Below are 25,542 nucleotides of genomic sequence, written 5' to 3'. Positions count from 1 at the left end.
GTGCCCGCGGTCATACCTGGTGACCCGATGCCCGCTGTCGAGCCAGACAATCCAATGATTGATGACCCAGTGCCCGCTGTCATGCCTGGTGATCCGATGCCCGCTGTCGAGCCAGACGATCCAATGCCTGATGACCCAGTGCCCGCTGTCATACCTGGTGACCCGATGCCCGCTGTCGAGCCAGACAATCCAATGCCTGATGACCCAGTGCCCGCTGTCATGCCTGGTGATCCGATGCCCGCTGTCGAGCCAGACGATCCAATGCCTGATGACCCAGTGCCCGCGGTCATGCCTGGTGACCCGATGCCCGCTGTCGAGCCAGACGATCCAGCGCCGGATGACCCGGTGCCTGCTGTCGAGCCAGACGTTTCGGTACCTGATGACCCGGTGCCCGTTGTCGTGCCAATTGACTCAGAGCCCACTGACGTGCCTGGTGACTCGGTGCCCACTGCCTTGCCAGATGACGCGGTGCCCGCTGTCGAGCCAAATGACCTGATGCCTGGTGACCCGATGCCCGCTGTCCAGCCAGACGATCCAATGTCTGACCCAGTGCCCGCGGTCATGCCAGTTGACTCGGAACCCACTGTCGTGCCTGGTGACTCGGTGCCCACTGCCTTGCCAGATGACGCGGTGCCCGCTGGCGAGCCAAATGACCTGATGCCTGGTGACCCGATGCCCGTTGTCGTGCCTGATGACCCGGTGCCCGCCGCTCCGCCTGGGGGCCCGGCGCCCGCCGCCCCGCCTGGGGGCCTGATGCCTGTCACTCTGCCTGGGGGCCCGGTGCCTGCCGCTCCTCCTGGGGGCCCGGTGCCCGCCGCTCTGCCTGGAGGCCCAATGCCCGTCGCCCCTCCTGGGGGCCCGATGCCCGTCGCCCCTCCTGGGGGCCTGGTGCCCGCCGCTCTGCCTGGGGGCCCAATGCCCGTCGCCCCTCCTGGGGGCCCGGCGCCCGTCGCCCCTCCGCCCGGGGGCCCAGCGCCCGTCGTCCCTCCTGGGGGCCCGGCGCCCGTCGCCCCTCCGCCTGGGGGCCCGGCACCCGCCACTCCGCCTGGGGGCCCAGCGTCCGCCGCTCCGCCTGGGGGGCCCGGCGCCCGCCGCCCCGCCTGGGGGCCTGATGCCTGTCACTCCGCCCGGGGGCCCGGTGCCTGCCACCCCTCCTGGGGGCCCGGGGCCCGCCGCTCTGCCTGGGGGCCCAATGCCCGTCGCCCCTCCTGGGGGCCCGATGCCCGTCGCCCCTCCTGGGGGCCCAGCGCCCGCCGCTCCACCTGGGGGCCCGCCGCCCCGCCTGGGGGCCCGGTGCCCGCCGCCCCGCCTGGGGGCCTGATGCCTGTCACTCCGCCCGGGGGCCCGGTGCCTGCCGCCCCTCCTGGGGGCCCGGCGCCCGTTGCCCCTCCTGGGGGCCCGGCGCCCATCGCCCCTCCTGGGGGCCTGGCGCTCGCCGCCCAGCCTGGGGCCCTGATGCCTGCCGCCCCGCCTGGGGGCCTGATGCCTGTCACTCCGCCTGGTGGCCCGGTGCCTGCTGCACCGCCTGGTGGCCCAATGCCTGCTGCTCCGCCTGGTGATCCGGTGCCTGCTGCTCCGCCTGGTGATCCGGTGTCCGCCGCTCCGCCTGGGGGCCCGGTGCCTGCTGCTCCGCCTGGTGATCCGGTGTCCAGCCCGATGTGCCTCTGCCCGGAGTCCAGCTCGATGTGCCTCTGCCCGGAGTCCAGCTCGATGTGCCTCTGCCCGGAGTCCTGCCCGATGTTCCGCTGCCCGGAGTCCTGCCTGATGTGCCGCTGCCCGGAGTCCTGCCCGATGTGCCAGTCTTTGATATCCCGCCAGTTACCAGACCCGGGCGGTGGAACATTTTGCCCAGCTAGGACTGTTTGGAGCGTCCTGAGGCCGCTCCTTGAGGGGGGGGGTACTGTCAGGAATGGACTTGCCAGTAATGGTGGGACTCACCTGCCTTGTGGGCTGCAGTACCAGGGCTGGCCAGCGGGTGCTCTCAGCAATCAGAGACTCAACCCTGCAGCCAGCCAAACACCTGAAGCTGATTATGCAGGTGTATTTAAGGGATGGCCAGACCTGCAGTCTGTGCCTTGGTGTGTGCTTTTCTATGGGCCCCTGTTCCTGTCTGACTGATTCGTCTGATTCGTTGCTGACCCTGCCTGATCCGGACCTCTGCTGACTTCTCCTGTTTGATCCCTGGCTTGTGACCCTGACCATTCTCTGTCTGACCCCCTGTACCTACCTGCCCGTTAGTTGCTGTACCCGGCTCGTGACCTGACTACTCTCTGCCTGCTCCTCCTGTTCCTACCTGCCCGATTGTTATTGACCCGGCCTGCCTGACGACGCTTGCATTGTATGTATTGTTATCTGTGGGTGGTTTGGTTTGTTTGCACTGTGTTATGTTTTAGTATTGCACTGCGTTTATGTATTGTTAGTGTTAATAAATTATATTGTTTATAACATATCTGAAGCCTGCGTTTCCCTGCGTCAGTTCACATACCTCTGGTCATACCCGGGAGCCCTGACACCTCCTGTCAGTTTGGCTCCGAGATTTGCATTTCCATTCCCATGCCTCCCTCACCTCCCATGCCTCCTGGGCCTGAGTCCTCCAATGAAGTAGAGCCCATGCAGCTGGGCTTCACACTTCTCTCTGCCAAAGAGCGGGCTTTTAGGAGAAGGGAGAGATTGTGCCTTTACTATGGCCAAGCAGGTCACTTATTGAAGTCATGTCCAATCTGTCCAGGAAATGCCCGCACCTGAGGTCCTGTAGGGGACAGACCTTAGGTGGCTTCTTTGCGTCCCCAGCCATCCTTAAAGATAAGCTTCTAGTTCTGGTTACCCTTTCCTGGTTTTTCATTGAAACTCAGGCACTAATTAATTCTGGGGCTGCAGGCTTGTTCATAGATAGTGCCTTAATGCTGAAGCACTCAGTACTGCTGTAGCCTCGTTCCTCCCCACTTGCCATTGAGACTATTGATGGGAGACCTCTACAGCCTGCCCATGTGACTCATTAAGCTGCTCTGTTGACCATGGATGTAGGGGCTCTTCACCATGAGATAATCCAATTTCAAGTCATTTCCTCCTCTCATTACCCAGTTGTCATTGGTTATCCTTGGTTACAGAAGCACAATCCTACATTTGATTGGCATAGAGCCAAGGTTCTCTCATGGGCACCACAATGCACTAATACATATTTTCAGAAAGTGAGTAGGGTTTTATGCATGTCTTTAGTCTCTTCTTTGCCAGAAGAGTACTGGAAATTTTCTGATGCCTTTGACAAAGGTCAGGCCGGTATTTTGATGCCACATCGGCCTGATGACTGCACAATTGATCTTCAGCCTGATGCATTTCCTCCTCATGGATAGGTTTACCCTCTGTATGTCTCGGAGGATAAGGCTATGGAGGAGTATGTTACGGATTCACTATCTCTGGAAATCCTCTTCTGCTGCCGGTGCTGTTTTTTTGTGAAAAAGAAGTGTGGTGAACTGAGACCCTGTATCAAATATAGGGGTCTCAACCACATGATTATTAAAAATGCTTATCCGATCCCATTGATAAAAATTTTTTTGACTGCCTCAAGGGAGCAACAGTCTCCACTAAGCTAAATTTGAGAGGGGCAACCTCGTGAGGATTAAAGAGGGCGACAAATTGAAAACTGCATTTAATACTAGGAGCGGACACTGCAAATACCTCATAAAGCACTCTGGTCTCTGCAATGCTCCTGAAGTTTTCCAGGAATTTATTAACGATGTCCTCCGACATATGCAGCAGCAATGTGCAGTGGTTTACCTTGATGATATTCACATATTATCAAAATCCCTAGAGAACCATCACACAGACGTCTCCCGTGTGCTACAGGGGTTGAGAGAGAACAACCTGTATTGCAAGTTGGAAAAGTTTGAATTTCCTCGTTAACAAGTAACATTTTTGGGAAATGTCATATCTTCTGCCAGGTTTTCGATGGACCCAGAGAAACTGTCTGCAGTCTTACAGTGGCCTTGACCCATAGATCTACATCCTCTTTTTTTGGCTTCGCCAATTATTTTCAGATGTTTATTCGTAATTTCTCTTCTTTGGTCAAACCCCTGACTGATATAACCAGAAAGGAGTGAAACCCACAAAATTGGTCTCCAGATTCCATTAAAGCCTTTATATCCCTCAAGGTCACTTTTTCTGCAGCCCCAGTTCTGGCACATCCTGATCCTACTTTACCCTTTATTCTTGAGATAGATGCATCTGAGATTGGAGTAGGCACTCTCCTTTCTCAACGTCTTACCCCTATGGGCCCTATGCATCCTTGTGGCTACTTTTTCTAAAAAGTTGTCTCCAGCAGTATGAAGTTACAAAATTGGGAATAGAAAATCATTAGCCATCATTTTAGCTCTTAAAGAATGGAGGCATCTCCTCAGGGGTACTACTGTACAGGTCTTCTTTTTGACTGACCATAAGAATCTCACATTCTTGTCTGAGGCTAAACGCTAATCTCCTAGAAGGGCTCGGTGTCTGTCAAGCTTCAATTGCATAGTCTCATTCTTACCCGGTACGAAGATTATAAGGGAAGATGCATTATTGCTGCATTTTTTCTCCTTTTCCAAAATGGAGTCAGTTCCGATTCCTGTGATACCCCCGGACCATACTTTGGACACTATTTGTACTAATCTCACTTCACTGTTGGGTGAGAGAATTTTGGCTTCTCAAATCCATTCTTCTTCTGGAAAACCTCATGACTGCTGCTTTGTTCCTAAGAATCTCCGCACTGCTTTGATCCAGACCTACCATTCTTCTAAAGCAGCTGGTCACCCAGGGAAAAATCAACTCATATGGTCTATGTCTCAACAATTTTGGTGGCCTAGTCTCTGTGCTGATGTAACCAACTTTGTAGCTGCTTGTCCCGTGTTTGCTCAGAATAAAACACCCTGACACCTTCCAGTAGGCCTTGTACAACCCATACCTAGTGGAGAGTGGCCTTGGACTCCCAGGTCAATACAGTTATTCCTATTGTGGTAGACCGGTTATTGAAAATGTCACATTGCATTCTGCTAAAGAAGTTGCCTACGTCCAAAGAACTGGCACCAATATTCACTCAGGAGGTGTTTAAGTTACCTAAAGTTATCATCTCGGACAGGGGTAGCCAGTTTATGTCCAGGTTTTGTCATGCCTTTTTTGCACAGTTGGGAAATCAGCTTTCCTTCTCTTCGGCATATCACCAGCAGTCCAAGGGAACACAGAATGGGCCAACCAAGCCTTGGAACAGTTCCTACATTGCTATATTTCAGACCACCATAACAACTGGTTGAACCTTTTACCTTTGGTGGAGTTTGCTCACAATATTGTCACCAATGCAGCCTCCCAATTATCTCAGTTCATAGTGAACTATGGGTTCCAGTCATCCATGTTGCCTGATACATTTCTTCCATAGGGAATTCCTGCGTTAGAGGAACATCTTTGGGAACGTCGTTCCACTTGGGTGCAGATCCAAGAATCCTTGCAACACTCCAGAGACAGGTACAAACTCCATGCTGACCTCCAGCACCTACCTTCACCCTCCTACCAAGTTGGGGAGAAGGCCTGGCTGTCTTCCCGTAACCTCTGAGTCAGTGTTCCCTCACTGGCAACTGGCACCTCGGTATATTGGGCCTTTCTGCATACTCCATAGGGTTAAGCCAGTGGCATACGCATTAGATCTTCATTCCAACATGCGTATTTCAAACGTATCCCATGGCTCCTTATTAAAACCTTTGGTGTTTAATGGATACACTGCCTTGGTACCATGCCCTCACCTGGTTCAGATTGACAGCCTTGAGGAATATGAGATACAATCTATTATTGACTCCCATAGGTTTTATGGATGCAAACAGTATCTAGTTCACTGGAAGTGTTACAGTCTAGAGGAACGCTCTTAGTTCTCATCCTTGGATGTACATGCTCCTGTCCTTCTCCATGCTTTCCATTAACGTTATTCCCTCAAGCCTGGTGCCCCCTGAGGTTAAGGAGGGGGTACTGTCAGGGCTGGGCTCCTGCTATTAATGAACAGCTATTTTCTTTCAGTGCTCATAAGCTGCTTAGCTGTCTTTTAATTACCAGCCACTCTTCTCCACAGGGACTCACCTAGATACCATTAGCTGCCTCATTAGTCCAGCATGCAGCTAACCCTTTTTACTATTTTAGCAGCTTAGCTCATTTCCTCCTTGCCCTTGTGTGGGCTATGATGTTGAGTATGTTCCTGTCTGTTTTCCTGTGTACAACTCGGTCTGACTGACTTCTTTTCCAATTCCTGTTCCTGATTTTTGGCTCCTGACTACGCTGGTTTCCTGACTCTGGCATCTCGTCTGATTACCTGCTCTGGTATCCAGACCCTGGCTTCTGTTTTGACTACATTCCTGATCTATGTTATATTTACTATTTCATTAAAGGTGTTATTTTAACTGCACTTTCTGTCTCCACCTGGTTTATGGTTTCTGACACAAACATGTTATACTTACCTGCTCTGTGCAGTGGTTTTGTACAAAGCATCCCTGATCCTTCTGTTCTTGAATCCCCTGCCAGTGCTCCTGGCCCTCCCTTCTGCCGTATGCACCCAGAGTAAGCAGCTTGCTATGGGGGCACCCAAGCAGGCTCACTCCCTTTACAACCACTTTAATGAAATACTGGCCCATAGACTCGAAGAAAATAAATTGTTACCATTGATTTCCTAAAACCCCTGGCAATCCCAGATGGTGCCCTTGTTGATAAAGGCTGTTTTAATGTACCTTGTACCTAACCCTAAACTGAACCTGTGCTTTGCCTGTGCACTTTAATGATGGCTTCACCAGCTTTACCTATGTAGTGCAAGGGCCTGTCCAATTGCATACAAATTTAAAGTGTTTTAGGTTTGACCTCATAATATATAGTTTTGGTAAATTTAAAGAATGTATGGCCAGCCTTAACCTTAACCGCTCTCCTAATGTTAACCATTTACCTCTAAAATTAATCTTAACCACTTCCTGACAGCCCTATAGCAGAAATACTGCTACAGTTTGGCATGGGTGAGCAAAATCACGTATATATACATGATTTTGCATTTCTGGGTAGGGGGCGCGGCTGTCAATAACCGGGTTCCCGGCCTGTGATTATTCGCTGGTGCTCCGTGATTGCCGAGGATCTCCAAAGGAGAAGAGAACTGTTTTGTTTACTAACAGTTCTTCTCCCTGTCAGCTTACAATGAAGCACACAGACACTGCCCCGTAGTAAAACACACCCAGCACACAGTTAACCCTTGATCGCCCTTCATGTTAACCCCTTCCTGCCCAGTGCCAGTAGTACAGTGTCAGTGCTTTTTTTTTTTTTAGCACTGATCACTGTATTGGTGTCACTGGGGATGTCAGTGACGCCAAGTCAGTTCCCCCCCAGTGTCAGAATGTCCACCGCAGTCCTGCTATAAGTTGCTGATTGCTGCCATTACTTGTAAAAAAAAAAAGATCCCAGTATATATACCTCCATTTGTAAATGCTATAACTTTCACGTAAACCAATTAATTTACATGTATTGGGATTTGTTTTAGCAAATACATGTAACAGAATACATTTTGGCCTAAATGTATGACGAAATTTGATTTTTACATTTTTTTGCTGGATATATTTAATAGCAAAAAGTCAAAAATATTGTTTTTTCTCTAAATCGTTAGTCATTTTTTATAGCACACAGGTGATCAAATACCACCAAACGAAAGCTCAATCTGTGGGGAAAAAAATGACGCAAATGTATTTTGGGTGCAGCGTTGCATGATCGCACAATTGTCAGTTAAAGTAATGCAGCGCCGCAATGCAGAAAATAGCCTGGTCAGGAAAGGGGTAGATCCTCAGGAGGGAAAGTGGTTAACCTAACTTGTAAAGGTTTTTTGGAAAAAAAAGAGTACTTTCATTGAATACAATTTGTGTGCCAAATTGCTAAAAATTATATAGATCATACGTAACATTAAGTGTTTCAGAACGGTTCCTGAACACAGTATTACCCCAAAAGTGTATGTTTGTTGTCACTTGTGCATTATATAAGTATAATAATATAAAATAATAATTTGATAACCTTTCTTAATCTTTAGAATTTAGTATCAGATATAATTTTTCATAATTTTTCTTATCAGCTATAACCAGAGTCATATTGGCACAGTAGATTAAACAAAGAAGCCTGCTTGTGGACATACTTTCCATAAATCTGCATACATCAAAATCTGAAATATCTGTTTCAGGCACTTTTTCTATACAGAAGTACAGAGAACCTTATGTTTAATAGGCTTTTATAAAGAATATTTTTGGTTGTCTTATACTCTTGGAAATGGAAATGCAGTTGGATTAATGCAGTTTTAAAAAGTACTATAATAAAAGCAGTTTTAATGTCATGTCTATTGCAGTTATAGAAATCATAATGGATAGTGGCAGGATATCAAACCTTCAGAGCAATGATGGAAGGTATTTGCTGGACCTGTGTGAAAAGTTTGCTTCATGTAGAAATATGTGTGGGACACAAAGACAATTTATCCGACGTACTTGTCGAAACTGTTTAGTTGCACTTTACTTAAAACAAATTTGCAGCAAGCATTCCATGCCAATTAATTTATTTCTGTTTTTCAGTGTTCGAGAAGTTGCTGGTTTGGCCACACACAAAAAATGACTTCTTGTAGAGAAGTACTGTCAAGGCAAAATCAGTATGTAAATGGTTTACGAACTGCCAGTTATAAAAGCTGTCCTCTACGACAATATTCATTGGACCACAAATGCATTGGAAAGAGTTGCGTTCAAACAGTATTTTGGAAAGTCGGGAAATGGAGCAAGGTGCGTTATATCAAAAGCCATGAATCTTTCTTTAATCTTTGTCACATGAAGGAGCTGTGAGAGAGAGTGAACTAAAAGTGGTGCCATAGTACCTCCGCAGTTCCCATCTTACGAAGCATTGTTTTTTTGAATTGAAGTTCCTCTTGAGCATTTTGGTTGAGACTATGATTTTGCAGATTACCATTGATGTGATCTGTGCCTGAAGCAAAGACAGTCAGATCACAAGTGTTAGAACCCATTTCAAGAAATTGAAACCAGTAATAAACAATTAAAATAGATTTGCCATCATGTGTGCAGTGTTAGCAGTTGCTCTGTTATATATGCTGTAACTGAACTAATATATTTGACATTTATCTTGTTAGTGAAAAATATACCTCTTTACATAGTTGCATTATTAGGTTGAAAAAATAAATACGTTTATCTAGTTCAACCAATAGAAAAACAAAATAAATAGAACCTCCATATACAAAATCGTATAACCACAGCTGATCCAGAGGACTGCAAATAACCCTATAAAGCATGGTTCAATTTTCTCCAATGGGAGGGGGGGGATCCTTCCTGATCTCCTGAAGGCAATTGCATATTTCCTGGATATGTGTTTCTGATCTGTAAACATCTACCTTCCCACTCTGAACAGTGTTCATCTGCATGCGGTAATGGAATTATCGAAAGAAAAGTGGAATGCATGACGGAGAACAACCGCTCAAGTGACCTGTGCCCATCACATGTGAAACCAAGGTCTAGGAAGTCATGTTTGGCAAAATACTGTAAGTATTCAAATGTATACATAAATAGTCACAACTGTCTTTAAAAATAAAAAAAGTGCAAAGGACCTTTTAATTAAGTGCATGTATGACCTTTTTTGTGCTTTTTTTGCAGCTTGAATACATTTTTATAGCAAATAATAAGGATGAAACAATAAAGAAATTTACACAGCAATACACCCAGTGAGAGTGCACCTAGTGAGAGTGTGTGAATTGGGTATAAAAACAAATGTTATTAGGCTTACTCCTCTGCTGGTCAAATGTTTTTAAATGATTTAAAATGGAAAATACTGAATTTGACTACTAAATGGCACTAAGGGCTCATGCACACTGCAAATGATAAACTCACGTTCAGGAGCTTTTCTGCGTTTTTTTTCAGCAGCCCCTGAACTCTCCCTAATGTTTTCCTATGTGTCCAGGTACACATAGTCATTTACAGGCAGTTGAGTTTACAGTCATTTTTTTGAACGCAGCAAAATTGCGTTCAGGAGTAGATTTTACCGATGTTTCAAACGCCAAACACTTGTAAATTTATTTATTTATTTCAGGTACTTTTATATAGCGCCGTCAATTTACGCAGCGCTTTACATATATATTATACATTCACATCAGGCACTAACCCTCAAGGGGCGTACAATCTAAGGTCCCTAGCTTACATTCATACTAGGACAATTTAGACAGGATCCAATTCACCTACCAGCATGTCTTTGGAGTGTGGCAGGAAACCGGAGTACCCGGAGGAAACCCACGCAGGCACAGGGAGAACATGCAAACTCCAGGCAGGAGGTGCCGTGGCTGGGATTCGAACCAACGACCCCAGTACTGCCGGGCGGAAGTGCTAACCATTTAGCCACTGTGCTGCCCCATAAATGCATGTAAATGCTTGAAAACGTGGTTAACCGCGTTTATAAGCATTTGCGTTTAGAAGTGTTTTTTGATTGGTCCATATCCAGGGCACAATTCACTACCGCACCCGAGTATGCGGTAGGATACCGCATAGCATTTAAAAAAAAAAAATTTAATCCACTAAAAAAGGCTACTAAAATACCACATGATTTTATCAAGTCATGCAGAATTTTGTTATATTCGTACCACAATCACCTTTTTCCTGGGGAGGGAGGAGCCTGAACATGGCGGCTGTGGGGAGCAAGTGGCTCTAGCTCGCTGCTAGCTCCCGCTTCCCGACCTCCCCAGTGACCCGTTGCAGAAATCGCCTCACCGGAGTCTGGAGGGCCGTGGAGCTGGGCCCGGAGAGCCGGAGATGGCCGTGGGACGGAGGCTGCAGAGACGCGCCGGTTCCCCCGGCACTTGGTAAAGAGAGAGAGATCCAAGCGGCTGGGAAGTGAGGTGACGTGGAGGAAACACGTGACCTGCCGCGGAGGATCTCTGGGGGGAAAGAGTAGACCGGCCGGCGTCCTGATGTGACAGGGAGCTGCCGCTCCGCTGTTACCGGCTTTTTTTTGTGGCTCGCTACCCCCGGCTTACTGCTGTCTACTACCCTCGGCCGGCTGATTGATCCTGGACCAGGGAGACCCGGGAATACCAGGAGAACCACCCTGTGTCCCTGGGGCGAAATTTAGAGGGAAAAAGTGAAGCACAGTGTCGGAAATCCAGAGGAATCCCCCCCAGGACTGAGCTGAGCTGTTGTGAAGGATCCCCACTCAAGCCTGGAGCCGCTGTCGGGGTGAGTGAGAGCTGATGGGGGCTTATGGCGTAGTAGATCCCTAAGTGACATTAGGGACAAAGGGGCCAAGGAGGTGAGGGGAGGATTCCCTAGGTCTAGAAGAGAACAAGAGAAGAACCCTAGGCGCTTCAGGAGAACAAAAAATAAGGAAAAATAACAAGTATATCAGGTCCACAAATCACAAAGGAGCGGTATAATCCCACCCAGAGAATATAGAAGAGAAAAGACATATAGAGGATATGAAGAATAAAGGTCCCAAGGGAGCAGGGCTCAAAGGGTCTCAAACAGGCACGATAAGGAAGTTTACATCACATGGATATATTACGCCAGAAAGGGCCCAAGGCGCAAGCGCAAAAGGGGAAATGGACACTAGCTCAGGAAATAGTCCTAGATTATCACTGGATATGAATAGTTCCTGTAACCAACAAATAGCGGATGGCTTGGGGAAACAAGATCTTGATGGTGAACTACAAGTACCAAATAAGAAGGAGATGATAGAAATGTTTCAAAGTCTGGAGAAAACGATAAAACATGAAATGACAGCTATTCGAAACGATTTAGGGCATTTGCTATTGAGAATGGAAGAAACAGAGGAGAAAGTTAAAACCCAGGCCCAAACCATAGATAATCTAAGGAAAAAAACAACCCATCTAGAGAAAACTCAGAAAAAACTGATCTATAGGATGGAAGTGCAAGAAAATAAAGAAAGAAGGAGTAACCTTAGAGTACGAGGAATTCCAGAGTCTGTAAAAGGGGGAACACTATATGAATTAGTAAATAAAATTTTAAACTCCATAAGAGACAGACCTGAAACAGACGGGATTAAACTAGATGGAGTGTTCAGAACAGGAAAGTTCCAACAAGCTACTGAGAAAGAAAGACCGAGAGATATAATTGTTCAGTTCCAAAAATTTGGGGTCAAGGATGAGATATGGAAGAAGATCAAAGGAAGATCATTAATTAAATATGGAGACTTGACTATCCAAATTTATGCGGATTTAACATCAGAGACTCTATGGAGGAGGAGATCCCTGAGACCCCTGTTGGAGCAAATGAGAAAGCAGAATGTGCAGTATAGATGGGGTAATTCAGCATCTTTAATTGGGTGGAAAAATGGGGTTACAGCTTATCTGAGATCCCCGGAAGATCTGAGAGAATTTTGTGATAGACTGGACTTGCAAAGATTGGAGATAGCTGGCTGGGAAGAAGAAGAAGAAGAAAAAGAAGCTACGGTTGACACAAGAAAAGAGGACTGGCAGTGGGTGGGGGGGAGGAGGAGGGAGGCCTTGGGGTTGGTGAGAGAAGGGAGGGAGACTTAGGTAAAAAATATGTTTTTCCTTTTTTTTTTTTTTTTTTTTTCCTCTTACTCTCCCATCCCCCCCTGCCCCACCCCTGTCGATGTGGAAGTCCTTAAGGAAGCTCTGGTTAAGGGGGTGGAGTAAAGGTTATTCTCGAGCCCAGTTGATAGAGAAAGGGGATCTGGGGAGGCCGGAGAAGGGGTAGCCGTCCATGGGCGGAGCTTACGCCCAAAAATTTTAAATCAATCGTGGAACTGTATCCACAAATGATTTGTAGGCAGATTACAAGCCTAAAAATGGGTAGGGGAAAAATGAGAAAGGGGGGGTGGAGGCGGGGGGGTGAGATGGGGATTGGGGGGTGGTGGTGGGTGAGGGGGGTTGGGTGGGAGAGAGCGGGGGGAGGGGAGGTTGGGTTAATATTCTGCAAGATAGAAGGACCTAAGAGGAGGAGGCGAGTTAGAGGAGAGATAGACAGAACAAAGTAGGATGGAAGAAATACAGTTTATAACATATAATGTGAACGGGTTAAACTCCCCTGGGAAAAGATTTAAGTTGTTTAAAGAGTTACATCATAGGGCAACATTAGTGGTATTTTTACAAGAAACACATTTTGAGATAGAGTCAAATGTAAAATTAAAATCTAAATATTTTCCAACATGGTATTACGCTGACTCTCCAATTAAAAGAGCAAAAGGGGTGGCAATAGGGTTGGCAAAGAACATGAGATTTGAGTTGGAGGATAGAAAGACCGATCCGGAGGGGAGGTTCTTGTTCTTGAAAGGCAAATTACAGGGAATCGAGTGCACGTTAGCCAATATATATTGCCCCAACAAAAAGCCGGAGATCTATTTGAAGGGTCTGCTGAAAAAATTGATAGACTTTAAAAAAGGGCGTTTGATAGTAGCAGGAGATTTAAATCTCTGTATGGATCCACAAAAAGATACAACCTCCTTTGTGCAGAGAGAAGGTGGTAGGTCTCTGAGAGCTTTGAAAAAAGCGATCCACGAGTACCAACTTGTGGACACCTGGAGAATTATGCATATGAAAGACAGAGACTATACCTTCTTCTCCAATGCACATGAGATATATTCGAGACTGGACTATATCCTAATAGATCACCAACATATAGAACTGTTGGTTAAAATAGAAATAGAGATGAGTACATTCTCGGACCATGCCCCTGTCATTATGAAAATGGGATGGGGGAGACGGTGGACGGGAGGCCTAGGATGGAGACTAAATGAGGCCCTTCTCTTGGACAAAGATATAGCTCAGAAGATTGGGGAAGAGATTGAGGTATATTTTAAGGAGAATGAGACAGAGGAAGTATGGACAGCTACAGTATGAGAAAGTCACAAGGCATATATAAGAGGAATCCTGATTGCGATGGTAGCAAGGAAGAAAAGAGAAAGAAGAGAGAGGGTCAGTGGGCTCCTAAAAGAAATCATGGACTCGGAGCAGATACAAAAGAAGAAAATAACAAGAGATACAAAACAGAAGTTAATGGATAAAAAAGATGAGCTAGAGAGATTGATGGAAGAGGAAAGGAGAAGAGTATATAATAAGGTATTAAGTGAAAGATATAGATGGGGAGACAGACCAGGAAAATACTTAATGAGAGCTCTGAATAAAAAGAAAAATAGAAATTACATAGAAAAGATAAAAAATCCTAACGGGAGTTGGTTTACTCAACTAAGGAGATTATTAAAGTGCTTACGGAATACTATAGAAAGTTGTATAATATTAGACCCCAAAGCTCGTCAAAAGAAACTGGAGAGGATATTAAAGAAAAAAGGAAGACCTATTTAAAAAACGCAGGATTACCAAAGTTAAGTGAGGTACAACTGAATGCCCTAGATGCGGAAATTTCCCAAGATGAAATAAAAGCAGCACTAAGAAGTACGGGGGGGGGTGGAAAAAGCCCAGGACCAGATGGGTACACAGTTAATTACTATAAAAAATATAGTGAGATATTGTTACCTAAGTTAAAGAAGTATATGAACGATTTGGGAGGAGGGATGGAGGGTAGAAGAGAATCTCTTCAGGCCCATGTTGTACTCATTCATAAGGAAGGAAAAGACCCCTCTCAGTGTTCCAGCTATAGACCAATTTCATTATTAAACACCGATACTAAGTTGTACGCAAAGGTCCTAGCAAATAGGCTGAAAGATCTAATGCCAGAATGGATCCATGGAGACCAGGTGGGTTTTGTCCCAGGGAGAGAGGGTAGGGACAACGGGTTGAGAACTCTGATGCTAATCCAGAAAAGTAGAAAAGGGAAAGCCCCGGTGGTGCTGTTGTCGATTGATGCCGAGAAGGCGTTCGATAGAGTGAACTGGGGCTTCATGATGGACAACCTAGAAGTGTTGGGGATTGGAGAGAGAATGCGTGAGTGGATAGGTAAACTATACAGGGAACCCACCGCAATTATTACGGTAAATGGAGAGAGATCGGAATCCATAGGGATGTCCAATGGAACAAGACAGGGCTGTCCTCTGTCCCCCCTGCTATATGTTTTGTCATTGGAACCCCTGTTGTCAATGATAAGGAACAGTGGTGCGGTAAAGGGAATCCAGATCAAAAATATAGAACACAAAGTAGCGGCCTATGCAGATGACCTATTATTCTATGTAGGTAACCCCCGAATAACATTACCAAATATAATGAAATTTTTGAAGGAGTATGGGGAACTATCAAACTTAAAAATTAATCCAACAAAAACAGAGATTCTGAACATCAATATATTAAAGAGTGAAAAGGAAAAGTTACAAAAAGAATTCCCCTTTATATGGAGAGAAAAAGATTTAAAATACCTAGGGATAAAACTCGCTATCTCTTATAAACAACTGTATAGATTAAACTATATTTCCTTAATAAATGAGACTAAGGAAGAATTGAAAATATTAGGAGGAAACCCATCATGGATAGGACGTATAAACCTAGTTAAAATGGTAATTATACCTAAAATACTGTATAGATTCCAAATGGTTCCGATTAAACTCCCAGAGTCTTTTTTTAAGATAATAAAAAAAATGTTAACAAGATATATTTGGAGGAATAAAAAACCAAGAATATCATATGAAATACTGAGTAGGACTAAAGAAAAAGGGGGAATGGGACTAACCGATGTCAAGAGATATTATAAAGCAGTAATTTTAGCAAGAATTTATGATTGGACATTTAACCAGAAGGGGAAGAGTTGGGTAAAAATTGAAAATGCACTGAGTGGGATTAGTTTGAGTAAGATGATATGGATTCCAGCACATTATAGAAAAATTAATGAAAACACAAGTAATTACACTTTAAATGTTTCAAGGGTATGGGATAATTTACACAAAAATATGAAATGGGAATTCAACTCTATATTAATGCCTCTTGCAAATACTGATTATTTCCCCCCAGGAAAGGATGAGATATCAGGGAGATGGTTTGAGAGGGAAGATGTCCAACTGAGAGATGTACTGGTAGAGGGGAAATTGAGATCATTTAAAGAACTTAAAGAGAAGAAGGGAGATATTTTTATTAGAATAGATGAGTGGAAATATCACCAACTAAAATGTTTTATTGGGAAATTACCAAAACCCTTGAGATTAAAGAAGGAGTGGAATATGTTTGAAAGGTTGTTAGAAACACGTAGAGATGGGAAACATGGTATTGCAAAAATTTATAGAATACTCACAGAATTAGACACAGACACAAAGTTAATTTTTATAACGAAGTGGGAAAGAGATATGGAGGTGGTGTTAGATGAGGATCAACAGAAAAAGATATTCAGATTGACACACGAGAACGTTAGTATGAGAGAAGTGGAGGTTAATTATAAATGTTTGACACGATGGCACATTACACCGAGTATTGAGCACAGGATGAGTGGGGAGAATTCAAAAATGTGTTGGAGAGGATGTGGAGAGATAGGCACGGTGTTTCACATGTGGTGGCAATGTCCGAAAATTCAGGCTTTTTGGAAAACAATAGTTAAATTGATAGAAATAATAACTGGAAATGACATAGGGTTAGACCCAACGATGTGTCTTCTACATAACGTTGAGATAACAGTAAATAAATATAAAGAATCAGGCGTATGGTATTATTTAAATGCTGCAAAAGGGTTGATACCCAAGTTCTGGCAGAAAACAGAGGTGCCGAAGGAGGAAGACTGGATCAACAGAGTAAATCAGATCAGTAGAATGGAAAAATCTTACTATATGCAGGAAGATAGGCTGGGAACATACTATTCGAGATGGGAAAAATGGGAAAAATCAGAAGTGAAAGAGAAATATAGAAAGTCTTAAATTAGGAAGTTATTTAAAGTGATTGGACCTCGTGAGACTGGTGAACTTGCAGAGGGGTGGGAGGGAGAGGGGGGAGGAGAATGGGGGGGGGAGGGGAGGGAAAGGAAAGAGTTATTAGAAGGGGTAAAATAGAAATGTTAAGACTACTTAAATGTATTGTGTTTCTTTTTATGAAATTTTTTGTAATAACATGAAAAACCAATAAATATTTAAATTAAAAAAAAAAAAAAAAAAAGTCATGCAGAATTTTAGTAGTGAAAAGCATGCATCATGTTTCAGCTGTCAGTGGGATTCCCACTGACAGCTGAATGTAAAAGAAAGAATTGCCGGCAATTAAAAACAAATTTTAAAAAATGGCGTGGGGTCCCTCCTCCCATCCATACCAAGCCCTTTGGGTCTGGTATGGTGGATTTTGAGGTGAAGCCCCACACTAAAATTAAAAAAAAAATGGCGTGGGGTTCCCCCCCCCAAAATCCATACCAGACCCTTATCCGAGCATGCAGTCTGGCAGGTCGAGAAAGGGGGGGGGGAGCGAGCTGTAGTGTGAAAAAGGCAGGAGTCATTCTTTAATAAAAGAATGTCCCCCGAAGTAGATCCAACGATGGCTGCCGCCACTGCTTCTAAAAAAAAAAAAAAGGCTCCGCTATCGACCCTGGCCCCCGGCCGTCTGCTCAGAAGCTGGTTTCACAGTTCTTAAATATGTAAGGGGCGGGCCATCATGTATGTGACCACGCCCCCGTGTGACAACAGTGACCGCCATGCCCCGGTCGGTGATGTCATATGGGGCGGGGGTCACACGGGTGATGTCACTGGGTGGCCCCACCCCTTTTTTGGGATCTGCGGCAGACATTGTGATTGACGTTGGATCTACTTCGGGGAACATTCTTTTATTAAAGGACTTGTCAAAGAATGACTCCTGTCTTTTTTCACACTACAGATTTTTTTTGTGAAAGGGTAGCGGTTCCATGTACCCCATACTCATTCACGTGGGGGGAAGGCCCAGATCTGGGGGCCCCCTTGCTTGATATGGGTCAAGGGGGGGGGTGCTGCTGGGCTGCATGCTCGGATAAGGGTCTGGTATGGATTTTGGGGGGGGGACCCCATGCCATTTTTTTTTTTAATTTTGGCGTGGTGTTCCCCTTAAAATCCATACCAGACCCAAAGGGCATAGTATGCATGGGAGGAGGGACCCCACGCCATTTTTTAAATTATTTTTTAATTGCTGGCAATTCTTTCTTTTACATTCAGCTGTCAGTGAGAATCCCGCTGACAGCTGAAACATTAATGCGTGCTTTTCACTACTAAAATACCACATGACTTGATAAAATACCTCATGCGGTATTTTAGTAGCCTTTTTTAGTGCATTTACTATTTTTCAGTGCATTCTGGGCATTTGGGAGGGTTATCTTTTAAAAACGCTTCTAAACACAAATGTGCATAAACGCTATTAAACGCAGTATACAAACGTGGCTAAACTGATTTTTTTTGTAGCCTACGTTTTCCAGCAGTCAGTTTCCATCATTCAGAAGAGTTTTTCAAACACCCCGTGTACATGAACCCTAAATAACAGGAATTTGCTATGATACTTAACCCCATCTAGTGGCTAAATGTTGTATTCTTCCATTTTAAATCAATGAAAAGCAAACCATCAGCACAGGGAAAAGCCAAATAACGTTTGTTTTTTGACTCAATCATACAGAATGAAAGTACATGCACTTTCACTGGGTGAATTGCTATGCTATTTTTTTAACATAAATACAACTCTGAGTGTATGGTATATAAATATTATGATATATTTATTATCAGCCAATAGATAAAAAGCCTTTCATGCAAGACATGTTTTGATTCTAGGCAAGGAGCATTGGATATTTGCATAAATGGGCATAGATAAGTTAGAAATCAACCATACGTTGAAAGATAACCTGTTGTCTTGACCTCAAGAAGAGCTAGGGTATATCTGAATAATGTTTCTCCATTTACACTTGCCTACTGCTTGGTGGCCACAAACAGGTGTAGTATAGGCTTATAGGTATATAACGTATACATATATAAGCTACCAGTAAGAAACTTATGTAAAGCAGAAATCTAAGCAAACATTAAAAACCCAATTTAGAGTAATACATTTATGCATTCAGTATAACATCATTTAATGTATATTTTTTAATGCAAACAGGGTAAGTACCTGAATCTGTTTTGGTATCAGCCTCTTGCAGTCCAAAGTGCAGCAGAGCTCAGACTTCAAGGTAGCAGCAATGCAAGGATAATCATTTGTGCAGCAGTGTAAGAGCATACTGATAGGTTGAGAGAGCGGAACTACAGAGAAAGAAGCTCATACGCATCATGCTTCTCCTTTCACTGGCCAGTTACAGGGTGTGGAGAAGCCCTGTATGTGTTACTTGACTGCAGCAGAAAAACTAGGCCTCCTGCTCTCGCAAAAAAGGCTGTGCACATCTCAGGACAGGATGGAAAAAAATACAAATTATTTGTTTGGTAAAACTTTCTGAGCTGTGTACAGTGGCTGAGTATCTGCCTGACCTACTCTCATTGTGGTTTTCCAATAGAAGGCCACACACCTTTACATTTACACCACCTTTACAGATGCCTTTCCAGTAGTGGTTCCTAAAGGTTTGGATTTACTGTACCTGTTGGTAACTGTCCCTATTCATAATGATAATTGGCAATTAATCATAACAGCCTATTTCTATTATGTTATGTTCTAGTAAAATGTAAGGACAATTTTACACTGGAAGCATTTCATCATAAATCTATTTGTGGGACAAATGGTGCATTTCAACATAGTTTTTACTTAGGATGTAGTTTTAGTAGTTAGATTTTACATTGTATATGGTTAGAATTTTAAATTAAGATTCAGGTTTAGATATTGTTTAGCTGTAGTCATTGTTGTTAGGACCTAGTTATAGTTCCTTAGTCATAATTGTTTGGGTGATGGGAGATGAGTACCCGGTGTTCAGAAAAATGTCTCACTTAATGGGTTTTATAGTTGTTTATCAAAGATAAAAGTGGAACCAACGTGTTTTGGGGAAATTACCTCCCCCTTCTTCAGGGCTACTATGTAGAGAGAAAGATACATGGTAAAAATCTAGAGCCAGTCTATAGAATTTGTACAAAGTGCAACGCAAAAATCTGTTATACCGTATATACTTGAGTATAAGCCGACCCGAACATAAGCCGAGGTACCTAATTTTACCACAAAAAACTGGGAAAAACTATTGACTCGAGTATAAGCCGAGGGTGGGAAATGAGGCACCTACTAGTCAATGTAAAAAATAAAGTGGGAGGAATAGTGCCCCATCATTAGTATCAGTGGGAGGAATAGTGCCCCATCATTGGTGTCAGTGGGAGGAATAGTGCCCCATCATTGGTATCAGTGGGAGGAATAGTGCCCCATCATTGGTGTCAGTGGGAGGAATAGTGCCCCATCATTGGTATCAGTGGGAGGAATAGTGCCCCATCATTGGTGTCAGTGGGAGGAATAGTGCCCCATCATTGGTGTCAGTGGGAGGAATAGTGCCCCATCATTGGTATCACTGGGAGGAATAGTGCCCCATCGTTGGTGTCAGTGGGAGGAATAATGCCCCATCATTAGTATCAGTGGGAGGAATAGTGCCCCATCATTGGTGTCAGTGGGAGGAATAGTGCCCCATCATTGGTGTCAGTGGGAGGAATAGTGCCCCATCATTGGTGTCAGTGGGAGGAATAGTGCCCCATCGTTGGTGTCAGTGGGAGGAATAATGCCCCATCATTAGTATCAGTGACACCAATGATGCGGCACTATTCCTCCCACTGACACCAATGACACTTGCTGACCCCTGTTGCAGTATGGTGCTGCTGCAGCCAGCATATGTGGTTGCAGCAGCACCTCTGCACTGCACACTTACCGGCTTTTCCCTCACTCGCTTTTCGCGGGTCCGCTCGGCTCCGCCTCCTCGCCCGTGATTGGCCGCCTGTGTACCTTTCCTGAGCTACAGTTCTGGCGGCCAATCGCCGGTGAGGAGGCGGAGCCGAGCGGCAGGAGTGAGGGAGTAGCCGGAGTGACGGAAGGAGCAGCGCTTCCTGGATGGATCATCGTGGGAGCCAGGTAAGAGACAGCAGCCCTCTGCCCACCCCTGTACGCGCCCCCCTTGACGGAGCCTCGTGCCCCCCCTGGGCAGACGTTGACTCGAGTATAAGCCGAGGGGGCCCTCTTTCAGCACAAAAAATGTGCTGAAAAACTCGGCTTATACTCGAGTATATACGGTATATAGTTTCTAGATTAAGTGGAGTCCTCATTTGGACTCTAAAAACATATTGTGAATGGTATAAAAAATAAAAACATGAACATTGAACTTTAACTAATATAAGATAAAAACTGTAAATAAAAACAAAAAGCAAAAATAAAAGCTACACTATATTGGCAAAAGTATTGGGACACAAGCCTTTACATGTACATGAACTATAATGGCATCTCAGTCTTAGTCCGTAGGGCTCAATATTGCGTTGGCCCACCCTTTCTTCTGGGAAGGGTGTCCACAAGGTTTGTGTCTATGGGAATATTTGACCATTCTTCCAAAAGCGCATTTGTGAGGTCAGACACTGATGTTAGAAGAGAAGGCCTGGCTTACAGTCCCTGCTCTAATTCACCCCAAAGGTGTTCTATCGGGTTGAGTTCAGGACTCTGTGCAGGCCAGTCAAGTTCCTTCACCCAAACTCGCTCATCCATGTCTTTATGGACCTTGCTTTGTGCACTGGTGCGCAGTTATGTTGGAACAGGAAGCAGCCATCCACAAACTGTTCCCACAAAAATGGGAGCATGAAATTTTTCAAAATGTCTTGGTATGCTGACTCCTTAAGAGTTCCCTTGACTGGAACTCAGAGGCCAAGCCCAACCCCTGAAAAACAACCCCACACCATAATCCCCCCTCCATCAAACTTTACACTTGGCACAATGCAGTCAGGCAAGTACCGTTCTCCTGGCAATTGCCAAACCCAGACACGTTCATCAGAATGCCAGACAGAAAAGCATGATTCATCACACCAGAGAACACGTCTCCACTGCTCTAGAGTCCAGTGGCAGAGTGCTTTACACCACTGCATCCGACGCTTTGCATTGCACTTGGTGATGTAAGGCTTGGATGCAGCTGCTCGACCATGGAAACCCATTCCACATTTTTTCTGTGTTATTGCATTGGAATTTTAACTTTGGCTTTAAGCCTTCCAATAAAATTTTTGAACAAGGAAACCCATTCCATGAAGCTCTCTATGTACTGTTGTGCTAATCTGAAGGCCACATGAAATGTGGAGGTCTTTCGCTATTGACACTGCAGACAGTAGATGACTTCTGCTCTGACTCTGCTCTGTCATTTTACGTGGTCTACCACTTCATGGCTGAGCTGCTTTTGTTTTCAGTTGCTTCCACTTTGTTATAATAACAATAACAATTAACTGTGGAATATTTAGTAGCAAGGAATTTTCATGGACGGACTTATTGAATTCACTGAGCTTCTGAGAGTGACCCATTCTTTTTTTTTTTTTTTTTGTTTACAAACATTTTTATTTTGTTTTTTGTCAAGAAATATACTACAAAATGGCAGTACAACATCAAGTAAGATATACAACAGGAATAAGGCACGTCTGTAATGCATATTTCAAATGGTACAACCATGCAAAGTAACAAAAGAAAATAAATTAAGTACATGAGCGATATAGGTAGAAGGGTATGCAGAGCTATATAGCTACCAAGAAAATGACTCAATCGACCAAAATATGAGTGGACATTAGTCAGATAGTAAACGCCTGTGAGTTCCCAAGATTTCCCATTTACTGTCAAATACAGTCATGGCCGAAATTGTTGGCACCCTTGATATTTCTCCAGGAAATCATGTATTTCTCACGAAACGTATTGCATTAACACATGTTTTGCTATACACATGTTTATTCCCTTTGTGTGTATTGGGACAAAACAAAAAAAGGGAGGAAAGAAAGCAAATTCGACATAATGTCACACAAACCTCCAAAAATGGGCTGGACAAAAGTATTGGCACCCTTTCACAACTGCGGATAAATAAGAATGTTACAAGCATGTGATGCTCCTGTAAACTCACCTGGGGCAAGTAACAGGTGTGGGCAATATAGAAATCACACCTGAAAGCAGATAAAAAGGAGAGACGTTCACTTAACCTTTGCATTGTGTGTCTGTCTGTGCCACACTAAGCATGGACAACAGAAAGAGGAGACGAGAACTGTCTGAGGACCTGAGAACCAAAATTGTGGCAAAATATCAACAATCTCAAGGTTACAAGTCCATCTCCAGAGAACTAGATTTGCCTTTGTCCACAGTGCGCAACATTATCAAGAAGTTTGCAACCCATGGCACTGTAGCTAATCTCCCTGGTCGTGGACGGATGAGGAAAATTGATGAAAGATTGCAACGCAGAATAGTCCGGATGGTGGATAAGCAGCCCCAAACATGTTCCAAAGACATTCAAGCTGTCCTGCAGGCTCAGGGAGCATCAGTGTCAGCGCGAACTATCCGTCGACATTTAAATGAAATGAAACGCTATGGCAGGAGACCCAGGAGGACCCCACTGCTGACACAGAGACATAAAAAAGCAAGACTACAGTTTGCCAAAATGTACTTGAGTAAGCCAAAAGCCTTCTGGGAAAACGTCTTGTGGACAGATGAGACCAAGATAGAGCTTTTCGGTAAAGCACATCATTCTACTGTTTACCGAAAACGGAATGAGGCCTACAAAGAACAAAACACAGTACCTACGGTAAAATATGGTGGAGGTTCAATGATGTTTTGGGGTTGTTTTGCTGCCTCTGGCACTGGGTGCCTTGACTGTGTGCAAGGCATCATGAAATCTGAGGATTACCAAAGGATTTTGGGTCGCACTGTAGGGCCCAGTGTCAGAAAGCTGGGTTTGCGTCCAAGATCCTGGGTCTTCCAGCAGGACAATGACCCCAAACATACGTCAAAAAGCACTCAGAAATGGATGGCAAAGAAGCGCTGGAGAGTTCTGAAGTGGCCAGCAATGAGCCCAGATCTAAATCCCATTGAACACCTGTGGAGAGATCTTAAAATTGCTGTTGGGAAAAGGTGTCCTTCCAATAAGAGAGACCTGGAGCTGTTTGCAAAGGAAGAGTGGTCCAAAATTCCGGGTGAGAGGTGTCAGAAGCTTATTGATGGTTATAGGAAGCGACTGATTTCAGTTATGTTTTCCAAAGGGTGTGCAACCAAATATTAAGTTAAGGGTGCCAATACTTTTGTCCAGCCCATTTTTGGGGTTTTGTGTGACATTATGTCATATTTGCTTTTCTGCCTCTGTTTTATATTTGTTCCAATACATACAAAGGGAATAAACATGTGTATAGCAAAACATGTGTTAATGCAATACCTTTTTTGTGTGAAATACTTGATTTTCAGGAAAAATATCAAGGGTGCCAACAATTTCGGCCATGACTGTAAGTGCATCTTATCCAATAAGGTGTAATGAATTCTCTCCATGAGCATCACTGCATCAAATCTATGCAGAACTGTGGCCAATGGTACCGTGAGGGATTTCCAATGTAGGGCTATAGCCCATAAGGCGGATATACAGATGGTATGGATTAGCCTCATAATCTCAGTCCGAACTCCTGGGATATGGGCTCCTAGTAGGCAAGACTGCATAGACAGATGCACCGGGGCCTCTGCCACAGCAGAGGCCACATCCGAGATCTTGCGCCATGCCAATGAAAGGCCTTGGCAGTCCCAAAATATATGCACTAAGGTACCAGTAAGGCCACGGAAGCAAAGGTGGGATGTCCCTGGAAACATGATATGTAATCTAGATGGGGTATAATACCATCTGGTTAATATTTTGAGGGCAGTTTCCCAGACAGAAAGAGATCTAGAGCTCTTACATATATTATCCACCATGGACACCCAATCCTCATCAGAAGAGGTGACACCACCATCCTCCTCCCACTTCTGTCTATAAAGGGGGGGAGATGGGAAGGCAGTAACCAGACATTGGCGATACAAATCCGAAATGAGACCCCTACTCCTGGGAGAGTCATGGCTAATACGTTCAAAAAGTGAGATCGGGGATGAAGGTATTAGACCAAAATGTGAGAAGAAAAAATGTCAAATCTGTCGATAATGATAATATTCCCGAAGCGGGATGTCAAAAAGTATTCGAAGCATCTCAAAAGTGATATAAGATCCTCCTCTTTGAAAGTCAGATAACCAGATGAGGGATCTATCATACCACCAACGGAATGCCTGTGGGGATGAGAATGCTGTGATAAAGTTCTGGTCACCAAAAAATTATGAACTTGGGGAGATAGCGGAGACAAGATTTAATTTAAATTTATATCGGGACCAAAGCATTAGCGATTGGGCAACAATAGAATTATAGATCAATAATAAACGGGGGGGCGTTTTTGACCATAATATGCCTGGAAGATAGTACGGACGAATAGACTGGGATTCAAATCTGATCCAAGGGACCTGGAAATTAATAGTTGCCCATTGAGATATCTGTGCAAAACGGGCCGACAGGTATTAAAACCAGAAATTGGGGAGTCCAAAGCCTCCCGCCTGTTGCGATCAGTATAGGACCGATGAGGCAAACAGAGGGCATTTATTACAACAAATAAAATTATTGATCGTACGTTGAAAGCGATCTAAGAAAGCCTTTGAGATTGGGATAGGGAGTTCCCTAAATA

General features: G+C 44.5%; 1 protein-coding gene across 1 annotated transcript in view; it reads left to right on the top strand.

Annotated features, from left to right (window-relative positions):
- ADAMTS20 (ADAM metallopeptidase with thrombospondin type 1 motif 20) overlaps positions 1–25,542 on the top strand; it is a 298,171-nt gene that overhangs the window by 258,565 nt on the left and 14,064 nt on the right. The window contains exons 32-33 of the mRNA XM_089674002.1: positions 8,592–8,792; positions 9,430–9,559. Coding sequence (XP_089530128.1) covers positions 8,592–8,792; positions 9,430–9,559 — 331 coding nt within the window. The remainder of the gene's footprint in view (positions 1–8,591; positions 8,793–9,429; positions 9,560–25,542) is intronic.

The sequence above is a fragment of the Staurois parvus genome, unplaced genomic scaffold (assembly GCF_062004578.1).
Source record: "Staurois parvus isolate SC_StPar_1 unplaced genomic scaffold, SC_StPar_1.0 ptg000147l, whole genome shotgun sequence".
Taxonomy (NCBI): domain Eukaryota; kingdom Metazoa; phylum Chordata; class Amphibia; order Anura; family Ranidae; genus Staurois; species Staurois parvus.
This window is presented reverse-complemented; position numbering and strand designations above follow the sequence as displayed.